At 29.5% G+C, this 18,844-nt stretch overlaps 1 protein-coding gene across 5 annotated transcripts; it reads right to left on the bottom strand.

The window, feature by feature from the left end:
- Positions 1-636: 636 nt before the first annotated feature.
- LOC105253903 (ecotropic viral integration site 5 ortholog) lies at positions 637-18,435 on the bottom strand. 5 transcript variants are annotated; one of them, XM_011262254.3, is made up of 11 exons: positions 12,075-12,195; positions 9,677-9,860; positions 8,856-9,110; positions 7,927-8,190; positions 7,507-7,771; positions 6,923-7,285; positions 6,044-6,721; positions 5,475-5,957; positions 5,301-5,399; positions 2,632-2,681; positions 637-1,364 (listed from the first exon to the last, which is right to left on the bottom strand). In XM_011262254.3, exons 2-11 carry the CDS (start codon positions 9,739-9,741, stop codon positions 1,358-1,360), a joined length of 2,529 nt encoding a protein of 842 aa, XP_011260556.1. In that variant the 5' UTR covers positions 9,742-9,860; positions 12,075-12,195; the 3' UTR covers positions 637-1,357. The 5 variants fall into 5 exon arrangements, with proteins under 5 accessions (XP_011260556.1, XP_011260555.1, XP_025268774.1 ...); XM_011262255.2 differs by having other exon boundaries at positions 1,191-1,364; positions 2,614-2,681; XM_011262253.3 differs by lacking the exon at positions 2,632-2,681 and having other exon boundaries at positions 638-1,364.
- Positions 18,436-18,844: the final 409 nt, after the last annotated feature.

The raw sequence follows: 18,844 nt of genomic DNA on the forward strand, positions 1-18,844 counted from the left end.
CGGTAATACATTCTCACCACGTTTGCCACGTTTAATATACAACTTCTTAAATGCGATTACATTTGGTATGAATTACAAAAAATACACAGATATATATATATATATATATATATATATATATATATATATCATGCGTATAAAAACAGTTGCGTGTGTCACGGAATATAGTCTATGATAATCTTCGGATATAATCTGCGGATCGTAATCAAGCTTCGAGCAATTATTAAACAGTTCGAATTCTTAAATAAAAGAGATAAAAATTTTTCACACCTGGAAATATTATAAAATATCATAATTCATTAAGGATCTTATTAATGGATAATATGCGACGTTATATACGAAACGGCTAATTATTGGAATTAATCTTATCAACTAGGACGTAATATCATTCTCTCCTTTTATATAGAATGTAAAATAAATAATTCAATTGCGATATATATAATATATTCGGGAATTTAGATATTGCAAGATGATTATACAAAATTTTTTGCAACAAATTTCGCGAAAAAAATGCAAATTTGTAATTTTCTTAAATTTTAAAGTTTTATCGAGATTATTATATATCAGTTTAAACTTCGTTCAAAAAAGAATTACTGTTATATGTGACTATTTACTGGATAATATATAAAATTGTTAGTTATATTCTATATAATACTCTGTGATTAAAACTATAACGTCAAATGCTCTGTAATACTTCATGAAATATAATATGTTAAGTATAATAAAAATATGTATAAAATATAATAATATACTGCTGTAGTAACAATACTTGTCTATGGTGCTGCACATATAAAGCATTACAACAAAGTTTCTCATTTTATGAGATGACCGCTCTGAGAAGAAAATGTAACTTTAAAGAAATCTCCAAATATAGAATTATAAATTACAATTTGATTTCTTTAAAACCATTGTTCCTGATTACGATCGAGATTACTTGAATCGATTATCGAAAATGTCTATCATTATTTCATTGTTTCGTTCATTATAATATAATTAATTAATTGGCTATGCATACTTGTTATATTTGGCCTAGTAGTAATACACGTAACTAAACAGGATTAATACGGGTCTATTTCCCCGTACATTATAATCTAAGCGCGTTATTTCCTACAGCGAAAGCCGAACGACGAACAAAAGATTCGTACGCATCGATAACGGAGTATTAGTTAGCTGCCTACTAATGGTCTGGTATACATAGAATTCTATACCTCGGGTGAGTTTGGCGTGGTCGTATTGATATGATCCTGTAAGCAAATTCTGAGATCCCGCTCATCCAATTCGCTTTCAGTATCGACGCTGAAACTTCGCACGGTTTGTCCGCCGAGACCCGTCCATCGTTGTTTCCAGCTCTCTAGCCTCATGACCTGTGACAGATAAAACATGATGTGAGACGTACTTCCAAGTATTTCTCTAGAAAAGGAGAAAGCGTTCTATATCTCGCTTTAAGGTATCCAATTCCTATTAAAATTAAAAGAAAAGAAAATTAAAATTTTTTAAAACGAAAAAATGAACTCTGTCATAAAATTTAAAATTTCTGAAATAACGTCAACTTCAATCCTGAAAATACTCCATTATTAATGTATATTGTCATTAAATTTTTTTCTCATGAAAAGTTTTAAAAATCATAACTTACGAGATATTAAAAAATAACATTCCAGTTACATAAATTAACATTAATATTGCAAATCCTTCTGTTGCATTGAATATGTACAGCTGTATCAATACAAGTAGATAAGATCATGTGCAAATGAATAAGGGCTATTGCACACAAATTGACATAGCTGTATATGCGTAGCATAAAACCCTGAATATCAAGCGTTAAGTCACCATGCTCAATGTTCATTGATCCAAATTTCACACTATGTATATGCAGCTATGTCCATTTGTATACGATAGCTTTAATGTAACAAAGAAGGAAAAGAGAACTCAAAATTCGATCTCACACTGATTTAATGAACATTTATGATACTTTCACGGCTACTTTCACGCTTCTTTTACGTTTATATTTTTTTTCTTCTTCGAGCTAAAAGCAGCAGCCGTGAATGTTTATCAGAACGAAACAGTGAACTTAATCTTAAGGAAGCATGCAATTAAATGGGAAGAATACGCCATGCTCACGCATCACCAACGCGTATAATACAGAAAAGTCAGCGACATTTTATTTAAATGGACTTATCCGAAAGTGTTACTTGTGGCGATTCATATGACAATATTATTAAGAGTCATAAAATTATATATTAAATTAAATCAACTCAAGAATTCAATCCAATATTGCTCGCAAAACAATTCTGGCTCTTCAATCGAATTTAATTGGATACTTAGAATTAAGCTAATTATATTTAATACTATATACACTTATGATGCACATTTATAATGACTATCACATAATGAATTGCTAATGTAAATCTGTTTGCTCGCTATGTAAATGTATACATTGCCGACTATTAATAAAAGCAAAAACTCCGGACCCAGATTATGAAGGAAAACATATAACGCAATAAATGAGAACCAGCTACAATGATAAATTCTCTTACAATAAAAAAATGGAAAAAAAGAAGAAATATCATGCCACGCGCACACATACACACGGAGACGGTAGAAAATGATGCTTACACATGGGTAAAGACTTACTCGAGCCAGCGCCAAGGCTCAGTCTCCGGGCTGGTGATTGGCGTGGGGAACTGAGGAGAGACAGAGATAACACAGCAATAGAGGGTTAATTTTGCAACGATTAGTCCCTTCTGGTTAGCACTAGTCATCGTTTGGTACCTTTACACAATAAGAATCGTTACCGTGCATATTCTCTCATTCAGCAACATCATGCGTATTCCGGTTAAAAAATTACGTACACGCCTGAGATTAAACACGATAAGCTGTCAATTTATTTTTTTCGCATTAATAAGATATATTAATTGATTTGTCAAGTAGACGTATAATTTTTTTTGCAAAAAAAAATAAAATATTAATTAAATATGAATTCTATTTGATTTTTTTGTTATAAATAACATAACTCGGAATATTAAGTATATAATTCAATAGAAAAATGTCTGCTCTTACTGATGTCTGGTTTTTTTTATGTTTTAATCTTTCGCATATATTGCAAATAATATATTTAATTGGACATTTTATCAATATTATAAAAAAATGTTAACAACAGCATGTCTCAAATGTATCTCTATCGTGATAAAATTAAAATTTTACAAACTTAATAAATTAAAATTTTACAATCTTAGTAAATTAAAATTTTATCAATAAGTCCTTACATAAATACTTGATGCAAATTTGAATGGAGTGTTAGTAGTTTATAAAAGATATGTATAGTTGAATAATTTTAAATTTGCTTGCAATTTTCAATAATTTTATTTATAGAATTATGATCATAACTAATTAATCCTCACGCTGTGTTAACTCTCATTTTCTAATTCGACATTAGTTAATGTACATTCAATGAAATTAAATCAATTTTATAGATAATTTCAATTTGATTCATATTTTGAATGAATAAAATATCGGAGAAAAAAAAGATATAAGAATTATTTTATAGTTTTTCTCTCTAAACAGTTGATTGGAATTGAAAATTTTTGCTTTCAAAAACGAATGTCAAAGAACAGCGCAGATATGAAAAGCTATATCAAGTGCTAGTATAAATACCAGTCGATTTTTATTTTTGATATGAAATAATGAATCATCTCTAGATGAACGCGAATTCTTAATATGTATAGGTACTTATACAATGGTAAATTATTGCAATGTATAAAGCCGTATGTTTTAAATCCACGAAGAAACAAAGCTATATTCTTCTAACTAATTAAGCATTGTTATTTTTAGTGGCGTGTACAATAAATACTGAAGATGTATTTTTCCCTTATAAAGTCTTTTAATTATTTCGATATACATTTTATATAATTAAATTAATTGCAACCTTTCTTGGCTAAATTAATTTTATTAATCGTTTAATCACATTATATATTTTTTTTCTAATTTTTTTCTTTTTATTATCAAATTTGAAAAAATGAATTGATTGACTATCTTTTTACATATTTTCCATTTTTCAAAAAAATATATTATATATAACAGTATCCTTTTTATCTTTACAGATATTACATTTACAAATACCATTTTATACAACGGTAATTATAGAACACATATTTTGTGTAAATAAATAAGACATAATGAATTTCCGAAAAAATGAAATACGTTCTCAGTATTCAGCTATAAAACAAATTTTAATCACAATAGTCACAAAAATTTTGTTTTCGCAATCCACCAGAAGCGACGACGTTATGAAGCGTGTTAGTTAGCGTTAAATTGCAGTAAGAGGTGCAGTTTGTGCATAATTGTCTTATAAGTGTAATACATCAATGAAAAAACGAGTTACAGTATTACATTTACAAACTTAGCAAAGTGGAATGTCTTTTGTGTATAATAGGCATGAATTTATAACGATTAAATTTATAAGAGTGCAGTATGTGACATTAAAAATCGAAAGGTTCAGTTTATGTATAAAACACTTGTTAGGAATATATAGTGATGACATTATATATAATCTTAAATAATGTGTTATACTTAAATGATATACATATGTAATATTAAGCTTATTGGAATTAACATAATTTATCAAAGAAGTGATAATCAATTAATGTCATAATGTTCAAATTATTTGATAAAATACAATGTCACATATATTTTGCGAAATGAAAAGAATGAACATATAACAATGCAGTGCTTTAATAAAAAAAAAAAATTGTAAATAAAATATTTTTTTTGTATCTTATAAAATAGATTTCTTTTTTCATGGAATATTTGAGATTTTAATTATTGTTAAAAATTACAATTGTGATCACATTAAATTATGAGATTATAATAAATTTGTAAATTACTATTTCAAATTATTGTTTGTTATTGTTTGTTTATAAAGAAATATTTACATAAAATTATACAATATTTGTGTATAAAAAATAAAAGAAATATATATACATATTGCAAATGTCATCGTTTTTCATTAATTGTTTGCACAAATATTATATTTGGTTGAATGTAATAAAAATATTTAAGATGATATAATAAGATATTTAAGATGATATAATAATATTTTTTACATATATATTGTGCTACTTTTTATGTGATTTGTGTTATTATATTTACATAGACTGAAAGAGAAAACTTACACTTGCTTGACATATATTATATGAGGGAGATAAATATACGTTATAAAAAAGATAGTTCTCCACCCCTTACTGCAATATTCCGAGATACTGCTTTTTAATACAATGTAGTAAATTTATTAAAATTACACATACCTCGGCTTTTAATTCGGCGACTTTATCTTGAAGTTCTCTTACTTTTTCACTGTCATCTAAGTTATTTCTAAGTTCACCTTCTGCATGCATCTCTTCGTTCTACAAATATATCAAATATTTTATTCATTTTATAATATAAATATCTGATAATTTGTAAAAAGTGTATTAACTAACCTTTAATTCGAGAAGAGATATTTTCTGCGTAAGTTCCGCTACTTGCTGTGCATGTTCGGCATCGCGTATCCTGGCCATCATAGCTTCGTCCTTCATTTTCGATTCCAGATCAGAGTATTTATGCTGTTGTTCTCTAAGCTTGGCGGCCAGATCCTTTTCCCGAGCTAACGCAGCCTCCAAATCATCCTTAAGTACTTTCCTACCTTCATCTTGTCTACGAAGCTGATTGGTTGCCACTTGCACCTGAGTTTCAAGCTCCATAACTTTAAGTCGTAGTTCCTTAACTTCGGTTAACGCTTCCATCTCTCGAATCCTAGTCGTCATTAGATCTTCCTCGAACTTCTGTACTTCGTGACCTCTATTTTCCCAAAACAGCAACTTCTTTGGAGTAGAATCAGCGGCAGGTGTTGATTGAGCAGCTCGATGTTCTTGTAAATGCCTTTGCCAAGCTGCACTTAGTTCCATAACCCTTTGTCTTAAATCCTATATAACGCATAATTATTCCAATTAGCATAATGTTTATAAAAAATGTCAACATAGAAATTATACATAAAAATGGCAAACCTTACTTTTAAAGATAAATTAGCTTCCGCCTCTCTAAGCTTAACTGCGATGAGTTCCTCTTGCAAATGAGCAACAGAGTTGTCTGGCGTCGATTCGCGCAAAGTCTTCTTATCTTGTTCCAATTCTTGTATTCTTCCTCTAAGTTCCCTAATTAATGCATCATTTTCTGCTTCGTGTAATCTAACTCTAACCAATTCCTCTTGCAAACACTGTATCATCTCTTCCTTCTGTGATAATGCTTCTTGCTTCACTAATATTTCGTCGAGTGACGACTGTCTAGATGTCATGTTTTCCTCGAGAAGAATCGAAAGGGATCTCAATTCTTCGTGAGCTTGTTCGAGCTGATGACTTGTCTCGAGATGCGAATGTCGAAGCGCTGCCAATTCTCTCTGCGCTATAAAAGCAGTTTCTTCTTCTTCCGCTCGTGACACTTGACCTCTAACTAATCTATCAGCCAGTTCCGCAGATTCCGCTTCTAAAAGTTCAGTTCTTTGTCTAAGCAATCTATTATCTGCTCTAAGTCTGCGAAGCTCGACCATTTCTTCCTGTTCCTTCATCTTTAGAATAGTGTAGTCCTTTTCCAATTTTTTCATTCTTTTCGTGTTAATTTTCATTCCATAAGCGAGCATCATGAGACCATCAGGATCTTTTTCAGCCTTTCCAGGCAATTGCTTTTGGAAAAACTGTATGAAAAGAAAAAATTATAGTTTTTTTTGCGATTTATTAAATAGACAAAAAAATATCTATATATTTATCTACTAAAGTGCACCTATTTAAGAACATAAAATCATACTAAATATAAAAGTTTCTTGTGACAATATTGATAATTATTTAATCTAACGATTTAAAGAAAAGTGTGTGCAGACTTTCAAATAAAATCTTACCTTCAACATGCCTTCCATATCTAAACTGAGCAAATCTTCTTTGCCTAAATGTAACATTGCCAATGCAACTTTGAAGATAATTTCCATGCCTTCTGAGAGAAAGACGTCAAAAATGCGACATGCGAGGGGAAGACTTAGCGCTGTGGTGAATAATGTAAGAAACCAAGAGGACGCATACATCGACGTATGAAAACCTTGGGCCGTGAAGTGAGCATGAAGTTCGGGATGCGTGTCAGCAACTAAATGTTCCAATTGATACATGCATACCCCTAATTCAGCCATACTTGGTTTGAACATATCCCGTAAACGATACTCTTGCATAAGCGCTACGAGTACAGCAAAAGCTTCTTCTTCCGGCATTTGCTGCAACAATATACAAAATTTATGTCAAGTAAAATATATAAAAATAGATTGCCTTTATTATTTCTTCTTTTTTTCATATAAGAAAGGATAAAAATAATTAATAAAAATATATGCGTATAAAAAATTTAAATTATATAAATGATTAAGACTATGGATTTTTATAAATAATTTGTTTGAAATTTTTCGATTTAAAATTTGTTACGAGAATGTTAATAGTTTACCTGCATTAAAAGTAATCCTACTATGAATCCTGAGCCTTGGCAGTATCCTACTTCACGATCATGAAGGCTATACGCTTTCATAACATTAAATAGACTTTCCTGACCAAGACCATCTTTTTCCTTAAAAAAATCATGTTCAGGATATGTCCTAGCGATATCCCTTCTAATTATCCTCTCACAGGCTGATGTTGCTTTAATGTACTCAGCGAATTGTTTCTTAACGGGAGAATCATGAGCACCGCTTAATAACTGCCACACAATGCCTCTAAAAGATGATATATAATCTATATAAATCATATGCAAAAAATGTCCATTGTTTGATACAAAATATAAATGTATATATATTGAGACTAATTTTCTAAAACCTAACTAATAGGTAAAAAATCTTTAATGTTTTTGAATATAATGTGTATGTTTTACCTAAAATGATGAGGTATGCCTTGACGAACCAATTCCTTAACAAATTCTTTTCGTTTCTTCCAATGGTAATCCCAATCAGATACTATGTGACCCCAAAGAGTCCACGTATTTTCTTCACCATCGGCTGGGTTGTGGCGTCGGGGCGCAGCATCGCCGTTTCCTCCGCTGCCCCCCGACGCCACAGACACCTGTGATGTATCGGAGCCCTTTCTGCTATGATTGCTTTGGAGAGAGTTCAATGATTTTGCATCGGATTCGATCAGCCTGGAATTGATTAAAATTCTGAATTATAATATCTGTTTGTGATGTCTAACTGAACAATAATAGGTATATTGATTTATACATTAATTTTTACACAAATCAATATTGTATTCGCGATCTACTATTTTATACGTAAATCGAATTAAATTTTTGATTACCGATATTTCTCGTAAGATTATACAGATAAATCTCGATTTCTTAGATATAGTACATTCTTTGAGAGTATAATAATGCTTGTAAATTAAATATTTTCCGTTCAAATATATGCTTAGTTAAATTTATTAATATATTTCCATAATAAATTAATTTGTACGTTATACAAGGCATATAGAAAAAAGCCAAAACTTACACTTTTTCCCAAATTTTTCGAGATTGAGTTAAAAGTGCAGCCTTATTTTGCATCATTTCCAAGCCAAAATGTGTAGCAAAATTAACATTTAACATTTCTATTCTAAGCTTGAAATAAAAAGAAATCCAAATTTGTACATGCACACGAGAGGTTCTTCCAACTTTACCACGGATCTTGAAAAGTGGAAAATGTGCGAATTTTGCGTTCTGGATTCGTTAGGCCAATTTAACGTATCGATTTAGCGGTCCATGCGTTGTTCTTGAAAGAATCTAGTGGTAACATCAACCGATAAAACCATGGAGGCCACTTGATTATTCACCTATTGGCTTCCTCCAGCTTAGCTAATAGAGCCAGCTCGTCAGTGGGTATTTCTTGCGAGGGCGTTATTTGCTGCTCGCAAAGGGTGTCTAACGGCGGACTCGGGAGTATCTTGCCGGTGTGCGTGACGTTACGGGTAGATTGATGGATGCTGGAGGTGCATAAACACAGCACGCTCATCACCTGCGGTCCATAACGTGACAGTCCTAATTGGCCGACCGACGCGTTTACGCTGTCCCGAACGACGCTCTGGCTTCTGAAACGAAAGGGGTTACGGTTAAATTAACGCGTATACCAATTAACGCAATACGATTTACGCTTCAGCAGATCGCTATCACGATGATCTATTTGAGCGGTTATATATACCCGAATATCTCTTTGCGTCCGTAATCGCGCGATTTCGCGAATATATACCGCGTATATTCGATCGAAAGCCATTAACGGAGAAATTTGATTTTAACCGTAGGATGATTACGTGGAATAATTAATTAAATCGATATACGCCCGTAAAAAAGCAGTCTGCTAATTGCTGTTAATGCCTCTAGAGATCCCACATGAAAATTCAGTGATGTATCATTCATAAAATTCTTCAAATTTCTCCCTCAATATGAATCTCTCTGTTATTAATGAAATTTTATTGTTCGAGTGGCACTTTTTCATTTTTAATTTAATTCATTTTTCACTTTTAATTTAATTTCAGTTTCAGAATTTTAGTTTCATTTTCATTTTCAATATAAAAATTATATATCTAATAAAAATAGGGATTAAAAATTGTAAATATGTATATGTATATTTATCCATCAATCAAAGAGCTTATTTTACCTTTTCGCAGTTTTATTTCTCCTCCAACGAGCTGCCGCAGGGGCTAATAAGCCACGGAGAACCATTGAGATATTTTGTTCGTTTTCACTATCGCGATTTTAGTATTCGCGGAAAGCGTTCTCGTTTTTACCCTTCTTATTTTAACATTGTCACGCGATTCTACGATAATTACTGAAGTACACGCCTAGAAGACCATTCATTTTTTTAATTTTATGTACTTTGAAAGAGAAAGAGAAAAAGGGAGAGTATCTCTGACGAATTAACAATCGTCGAGTCATTTCAAAATACTTTAAATGCCAGAACACAATCAAAGGTGAAATTATAAACTTTAATGTATTAATTATAAATTATAAGTTATAAGTTATTATATAAATTATAAGTTATTAATTATACATTTTTTTGAATTATATCTCATGTATTGAGAAATACTTTGATTATATCAATTTATAAGTTATAAAAAACCATTGTAAAATGCGAGAAAGGTTTCAATTTGTAGGATGCTACAAAATCACACAGCATAATATTTTTCTAATAAGTGACGCGATCCATATAGATTATTTTTATAGGAAATTTAATATTTTATTATAACGACTAACAGTATATTTTCACAAGCAACGGCATTCTTGTGAAATGCCTTACATAAATGCCGCGCTTGGTGAAGCAACGCGCGAAGCAGCTCGACACGATACGAGATCAAGAAGGAAGCAATTAGTGCGTGTGAACGAATTAGCGAGCGAAAGAGCAGGTGAATCCGAGCCGGCTATTATGACTATGTATTATGTATTGTACGTAGGTGTAAAAGAGCAAAAAAAAACGGAAGCAAACGGAATACGCCGGATACCGTTCTTCGAGAATCATATTGATGATTTTAAAATCAAACTGTTTTTTTTTTCACATCTACTTTTCTTTTTTTAAATATCTTTATAGAAAAACTTGTTAAAGATTATATTTTATTACATATTACATCTTATGCTGTTTGCATTAATAATTAATCTGACATTTTATATAAAAAAACAAGTATATTATTTTATTTATTAAATATCTAAGAATTATTATATTTTTGGAAAGTCTTACTTCTGGAATCTATGAGTTTTGGCAGGTCGTGATATTTAGAATGCATTATTTTTCAGGATATTATGTATGTTTTTTTTCCTCATCCTATATATTTGAAAAGTGTAAAATTAAAAAAATTTTCGGGAGAACTTTTCTTTTTAAAATATCGACTTCGCATTATCTTAATGTTACGTTGTTTGCAAACGAACACTTGTGTGGTATCATCAAAATTGCTGCGTCGTAAAAATTTCAACTTATTATCAGGCAAATTATTGACCTCAAAGCACGTGGCTCGAATGTATGATGGCAATGGTGTGAGTTACTGCAAATATTTTTTACGCAGATATAACAAGATACAAAGGTAAAATGACTTAAGTAAAAGAAAAAAGAAAATAAATTCTTTTAAAAAAATATATACATTTTTTAAAACAATGTTTAATAAAAATACCGTTAAACTAATTACATAAATTCTTCCATCATTAAGTAAATTTATATCTTTGGCAAAACCAATTAAGATGCAAAGCATATATTTTTATTAAATAACTAATGATATTTTAATAGATTATATCCATTAGAAACTACATCAAAGTGTGTTTTGATAACGAAGATCATTTAGATTAGAACCAATGGAATATATTATAAGCAACATTTTCTATTTAATTTTAGAACAGCAAAGATTCATAATTCAATGTTGCTGCAGTATAATGAAAGCGCTTCTCAAAGCGTGATGAACTCTACAGCATAGTGAAAGGATTCATAAGGCTTGTATAGCAACTCGTAAATGATGGATTACCTAGATCCTATGTTACTTGATTAACAGCACGCATTAAATTATATCATATTACGTTAAACAAAATTTAATATAAGTTTTTTTACATAAATTATACATATATAACAATATTCGGATAAATCATTCTTCTTTATATTAGATTAATTGAGTATTACATTGTTTTTAATTTATAATGTGCGAAATAACAATGATCGATAATAACGAAGAATATAAAAAGAGAACCAAACACTAAAAATAATAAAAATTAGTGTCCAATAGAAGATTAAGGAAGACAACCGGCACACTTTCATTCTAATTTCTGCGCACGCACGGAATGTCATAAATATACACTCATTGAGTCGAACCCGGACATGAGGAAAGATTATTCTTCAATTTCTAAATTACTTCAACGAGTGTGTGACACCCTTAAAAAACACGTTTAAAGAGAATCGTGTCGCATGTACTTGAATAAAGCAGATAATGTAATCGGAAATGCATTCTCTCACGGATATCCGTGATTCCTTTTTCGCTTTATCAAGATTCTCTCTCTCTCTCTCTCTTTCTCTCTCTCTCTACCTCTCTCTTCCTCTTAATGGCGAATTGTCAAACGGTCAACTCGACGTGCCGATCCGATACGATATCGTTTCACTTATTTTCCGATTACCCGGCACGGTGGGTTCCGGCTAGGTATGTACTGTTCGAGAGTACGAAATGGGTTTGAGGGTCGATGCAGCCCGCGCAGGCCAGGATGCTTCACATGCGCAGCGACGTCCGCCTCGTGACAAATAAATAAAAGGATTCCCGAGCCGATGGTCGCGCAGAAAACGGCTGGGCGTTCTCATCATTGGGCAAAATGTTCAAAATTTTTCGTCGAAATTAAAACTTCTGAGGATCCCTTATATCCTTTATATTCGAGTATCAAATGATAGAGATTCCTCTCTCTCTCTCTCTTTGTCTCTCACATTTTGTTTAGCTACAAATTGATTTTAAGTTTGCATATCACGTCTCTATAATTTGCTCTGTCACTGTATGGTTTTACAAATATTGAATTTTTATTTTATTGCTTTCATTAATCTGTAGTCGATTTTTTTAATCTAGCATGGAATTTTTCTATTAAGATTGAAATGTTAAATAAAATGATATCTTTACAAGCAATTTATATTGAAGAATCAAAGAACATTTCATTTTTAAATATAATGTTACTTATAATTGAACATTTTATTATTAAACTACTACTTTTTTATTATTATTATTTTATATATATATGATTGAAATTAACCGTTTAAATTTCGGTAAAAAAAACTTAAATTAGAAAAAAGAATTTCAGTAGTTTAATTTCAATAGTTAAAAATATATTTCTATAGAATAATTATTTATCTTTTATAGAACAAATTACTTCCTTATCACGTTGGAAATACTCACGTATCTATCTAAAAAGATATGAGAAGATACAAAAATAATTCAATAGATTATACTTTAATTGCGATATGTTAAGAATTTCTATTATTATACATTGGTCACAATTTATATTTATAATATAGAAAAAAAATAATTTTCGAATATTATTTGAGCGCATATATTCATTAGTGACTAAAAATTATTATACATTAATCACAAATTATTATAATGTTAATAATGTTATTATGTATTATTATAATGTTAATAATAATTTTTGATCGATGTATAATAATTTTTAGTCACTAATGAATATATATAATTTTTAGTCACTAATGAATATATGCGCTCAAATAATATTCGAAAATTGTTTTTTTTTCCTACAATATTATAAATATAATTTTCCGCAGGTAATGTGTGTGTGTGTGTGTATGTGTTAGACAGAAATTTATTAACTAAAAAATAAAAATATATATGTAAACTTTTTAAAAATCAATCTAATCAACTCCATTTTTTAAGTTTTTTAATTTTAGTAAAGAGCACATGATTAATAGTTAGAGTTAATTGAATAATTAAAACTAGTTTAATTTCTGAGAGACTTATATAACAGTTGTATATAAAGAAATATAACAAACAAAAATTATAACTATATCTCAATAATAATAACTAAATATCTTCCTAGAGAAAGTGCATTTGTGTATAGTGTGCATTCGTCATCGCCGGAACGGTCATCTGTTTGCCAACTAGATTATGTCATGGCGTAACAATTTCGGTCTTTTTTATGTAAAATAATCCACGGTCAAATAATTTTTTAAATATTTTCTGTAAAATCAATTTTAACGAGTGTAATAAAACTTAAATTAATTAGCTTCATAAATTTCTCAGGAAGAAGCTTTAAGGAACACGCTTTATCTTTTCTCGTTCGTAAATATTTATGTTAAAATGAAATTTCGCTTAATTATATAATAATTTTGTCTTAATGAGCTCATGTTTTAATAAGCGTATATATGTTCATTTACAGGAAATGTCCAATCATGTAATGCTATCTCTTTAATTTACACATCATTTACAGCCACAAATATGCTTATGTGTATAATAATTATATGAGTGACATATTTAATGTGTATAATAATTATATGAGTAGACATATTTAATGTGTATAATAATTATATGAGTGACATATAATTACTCATTTGATAAAGGGTTATAAGTTTTATACTTTTGCAGGAATGAGTTTTTTAAAAAAGCGAGTGCATTTGCGACTATAATGATTTTTCTAAAGTAATGCGTGATAAAAAGTTTATATACAAGTACACACACATACAATGCCTCCAGAAAAAAAATTAATGCATGTGCAAAAACTCCATATCCTCGTATGTGAGAAAAAAATTCTTACATTTACATTTATATATAAATCATAATAAAATACTCGCTGTTTTTAATTAATATTTTAATGTATATTTTAATTTCGATTTAATTAAGTAAAAAAGATATGAAATAATATTAATGCATAAAAACGCAATTTTATTATTCAGTAAATAAAAGAATACAATCTATATTTAATATTATATATATATTATATTATATTTCAAATATGTATCAAATATATTATATTTTAAAATATTGATGAAAAATTGTAATATTCATATTTTCAACTTAGTTTTATAATAAATGTACAAAAGTGTATTACATATGAGATTATTGACGATTTTACTTAAAAAAATTCAGATTAAATACAAATAGCTAAGTTTTTTGCAATTGTAAGTACATGAATGAATGAATGAATGTAAACTGGTGTATGCGTTAATTAAAAAAATTAAATTACAATGAAAAGTCTCAATGATTCATTTGTGTGCAGACACACCTAGGTATCGTATGAGCAATACTTCAGGGATTGGCGTCATTTTCGCGCTAAATTGAGTTTTAGAAAACCGGTATATTTCCAGAATTATCCTTTTATCATTAAATGGAAATTCGGTAAATTTAGAAAACATTTTGCATAAAAGTTAACTTAGTCATTATTTTGCAAAAAAGTCCTATTTAAATAATCCCATATGTATCATTTATGTAGAAATCTATGGCAATAACTTTACGTTAAATAAACACGAGAATTTATTACGTCATAGAGATAAATTAATATAGAAATTATTAATATTTGCGCAAATTAAATATGTAGAAAATACGCCAGAGTTCTATTTGTTTTCTGTATTATTAGCAACGTTATCAATAATATACAACAAGAAAAATAACACAAGTGATTATCTGCTCTAATTATGGTTCATAGTGTATTCTTTACGTGACTAGTTACATAATGAACTAAAAAGATCTAATGAACTAAAAAGGTTAAACTTTCGATATCATTCATCATATTATCACTTTTACACACATTTTTACATACATTTTTCACTGAAATATCTAGTAAAACAATCTTCCACATGTATACATGTATATAAAAGCAATTCTATATTTTTCTCTAAGAATATATTTCTATTTTATATTTAACAACAATATAAATAGAAGGAAAAAATATATTTTTATATAATTTCTTTAGATAAAATAAATTTTATTTTTAAACGTAATTAAATAGATATATTTTACTTCTAAATAATAAATATAATATGTATAATAATATTATTTTATGGCCAAATATTAATTATTGTATATAGTAAATTTGATATGAATGTAGAGCAATATTAAAATGAAATATTATTGACAAAATGTAGCTAGAACTAACGGAATTGTATTACGTATATAAATAAAGGATAATCAATCAAGATAAGACCAGAAATTAGGTCGCATTCAAATTATTGTTAGGCTCGTATGTGAATGTATAATCGATTCATCTTCAATTTCCGCACGAAAAAACAAATGAAATACATATGAAAGAAAGAAGCATAAATCCGGTACTCAGTTATTGAACCGTAATTGACAACGACATTTAAGCGCTAAAGGTCGCTATCTGCTTCCGAGTTTCATTGATGTAACGCGTTCCGTATCGTTGCCCAAGTAAAGTAACAGGCATTCTGAAATTGTCCAAATGCATCACCCACTAGCGATATGATGTAAGACACATTTCAAAACGCAATTTAATTATATTCCATTAATTCGATTAGAAATATACGTATATATAACATTTCTCTTCATTAATTGTTTATAATGTTAAAAAAATTATACGATATTAAAATTATAAAATAATAAATTAAATACTTTTATTTGCAACTTAATTATATCCCGATTATATTAGTAAAAAGTCTCCATAAATAACAATCAAAAATAATACATATAAAACATTTAATATAGATTGATAAAGAAAGAGAGAAAGAGAGAGAGAGAGGGGGGGGGGAGAAAAAGAGAGAGAGAAGAGAAAAATAACAAAGTAAAAATATTTTTCACGAATTTTCTTTTCAGTAAATATTTAGTCTGATATTAATTTATCAATTTAATACTAAAAATTAAAAGATTTTGATGAATTAAATTTCAAAAATATACATAAAAAATAATATTTTGCAATTAATTTCGAATAAATTATAGAGATTTTATTCTAGGCTTTTTCCTTTCATCAAATATATTCAAAACTAACTACAAAAAATTTTTCAACAAATAATTCAATGCAAAATAAAAATTTTTACTAATTGTAAGAATCAGTAATTTTTAAATTTATCGAAAAAATATATCTCACATGGTATTGAGAATTTATTTTCGTAATCTTCGATATACATTCTGCCAGACTCATTTAATAGCGTATGCAGTGCAAGTCTTTTCACAGTCCGAGAGATAATTCCACCTAATTAACAATTTAACGATGTGTAGAAGAAAGATGGATAGATGGTAAAGCATTGACGCAATGTCTTCCACCTTGAAGAATGATCCTTAATAATTCTATATAATTTTAAAACAGTCTACTGACTTTCACGTAGTTCGATACCGTTTCACCTTAGTTTTGCAACAGCACGCGAAATAGTAGAAATTAGTATATACTGCGAATACTGCTATATATATTATGCTTATTCCATTTCTCACGCGACAGCGTGTTAACGTTATTGTCATGGAGAATCTAACTTTTTGAGGTCAATATACTATAATAATTCAAAATGTTATTTCCGTTTTATTTATATATGTATACTTGAATGAAATTGTCGCAATGCGAGATAATATAATGGAAATGATATAGAAAGTATTTAAATTTTTTTTATATTTAAAAAGAGACTCCTCTTTCCCATCAATTACAAAATAAAAAATTGTCCTATTACATTACTCGCTATTCTTACAATAATTCTTTAAATATTTAATTTGTAAAGCAAATAATTAATTAATAATATTGATATATATATATTAATTAATAATATTTATATATATAGAAATTTCATTGATATAATAATTAATAACACAATTTAATTATATAAGATGAAATACACAAGTATAAACAATTATAATCATTTTAATATTTCATCGAATATTTTAAGTATATATTTTTTTAATTTTTTAAATATGTAGTTATTGAAAAATTATTAATTATAAAATTAGATCAAATGAATCATATTATTTATTAGTCAATTTATATGATTCTCTTATTGTATATAAATAAATATTCACATAAATAGAGAAGTAAAATTTTAATTTTACGTCTCTCTATTTTTTTACAGGATTTATCTTTTTTTTATATATTTTGTGTTTTGTTATCATTTACTATAGAACAAATAGTTTATTAAGAATTACTTTTTTCAATATTCGAAAGACGATGATTAATTGAATTCATTCATTCGAACTATAACTGTATCATTAATTATTAATATTATTATTAATATTATTCAAAAAAACTGTATTTTTCTAAAAAAAAAAATACAATTATTTCTCATCCCTGCAATAATTGTAGACAAAATAAACTTTCCTCGATTTATTTAAAGGAGACCAGCTGTATAGACCTCGATTTATTTAAAGGAGACCAGCTTCTTATTCGAAAAAATTCACTTCGAAAAAAATTCCCCCTCCTTTCTAAATTTCTACCTACTTCTCTTCCGCCCACTTTTATCGCTCTTAGTTCTTCAATTAATACAGACAGTAACCTCGAATACTGATAGAATACTCGATAGAATACTGCGTACGCTTGCGTGAGTGTCCCACGTCAAAGCGAGGAAACGAAGAACGGCGAGGAGATAACATTAAAATGACACACACAAGTGGCACACAAACCGGAAAAGCGACATGTATACGGCCGCGTTATCCGTATTAGCAAACAAACTGGTTGTCACACAGGTGGATGGCCGTTTTTCGCAGCCATCTGGTTTCGCCGTGCGCCGAATGTTTTCGGGTCGCTTACCTCGAGCCACCTCGTGCTGCCGCGTGTCTTCGACGATCGTCCGCGTGTCGAGGGAGCGTCTGGAGCACCGACCGAATTCCCGACTGCTGACCGAACGGGATCAACTAACACGGTTATACGGCTAACGAGCGTATACGCGGCTGTCAGCACTCGAAACTGTCATTACGATAGATTTGACTACGCGCAATGTTACCAACGAACGAGGCGATTCTGTTACTGTAATCCGTTTTGCGAGCGAAAACAGTGCGACAAATCTCTCCAGGCGGAACTTTTACGCGCATGCGTCGGATATGTCATCGATCATATGATCGATAGACCTGCTCAAATGCTTTAAATGTCATTTCCTTTTTCGGAATCGGTGCTTCTTGTATCAACTACACTTCGTATATACGAGAATGTTTATAAACCTTTCCTAAATTGACAGATTGACGTAGTTTATCAGTATATAAATATATCGACGCATATTTTAATTGATTATTCGAATTTGAAGAAAATATCGAAGACATTTAAACTAAAATGCATAAATTTCTCTCCGTTATTGCAGATCGATGAAAATTCTACTCCGATGTTTGAAATTGCCGCCTTTTACCCGCACGCTTCTACCGTCGTTTGACAGGTCGCGCTACATCGCGGA

The sequence above is a fragment of the Camponotus floridanus genome, unplaced genomic scaffold (genome assembly GCF_003227725.1).
Source record: "Camponotus floridanus strain SB8 unplaced genomic scaffold, Cflo_v7.5 scaffold6, whole genome shotgun sequence".
In the NCBI taxonomy this organism is placed as follows: domain Eukaryota; kingdom Metazoa; phylum Arthropoda; class Insecta; order Hymenoptera; family Formicidae; genus Camponotus; species Camponotus floridanus.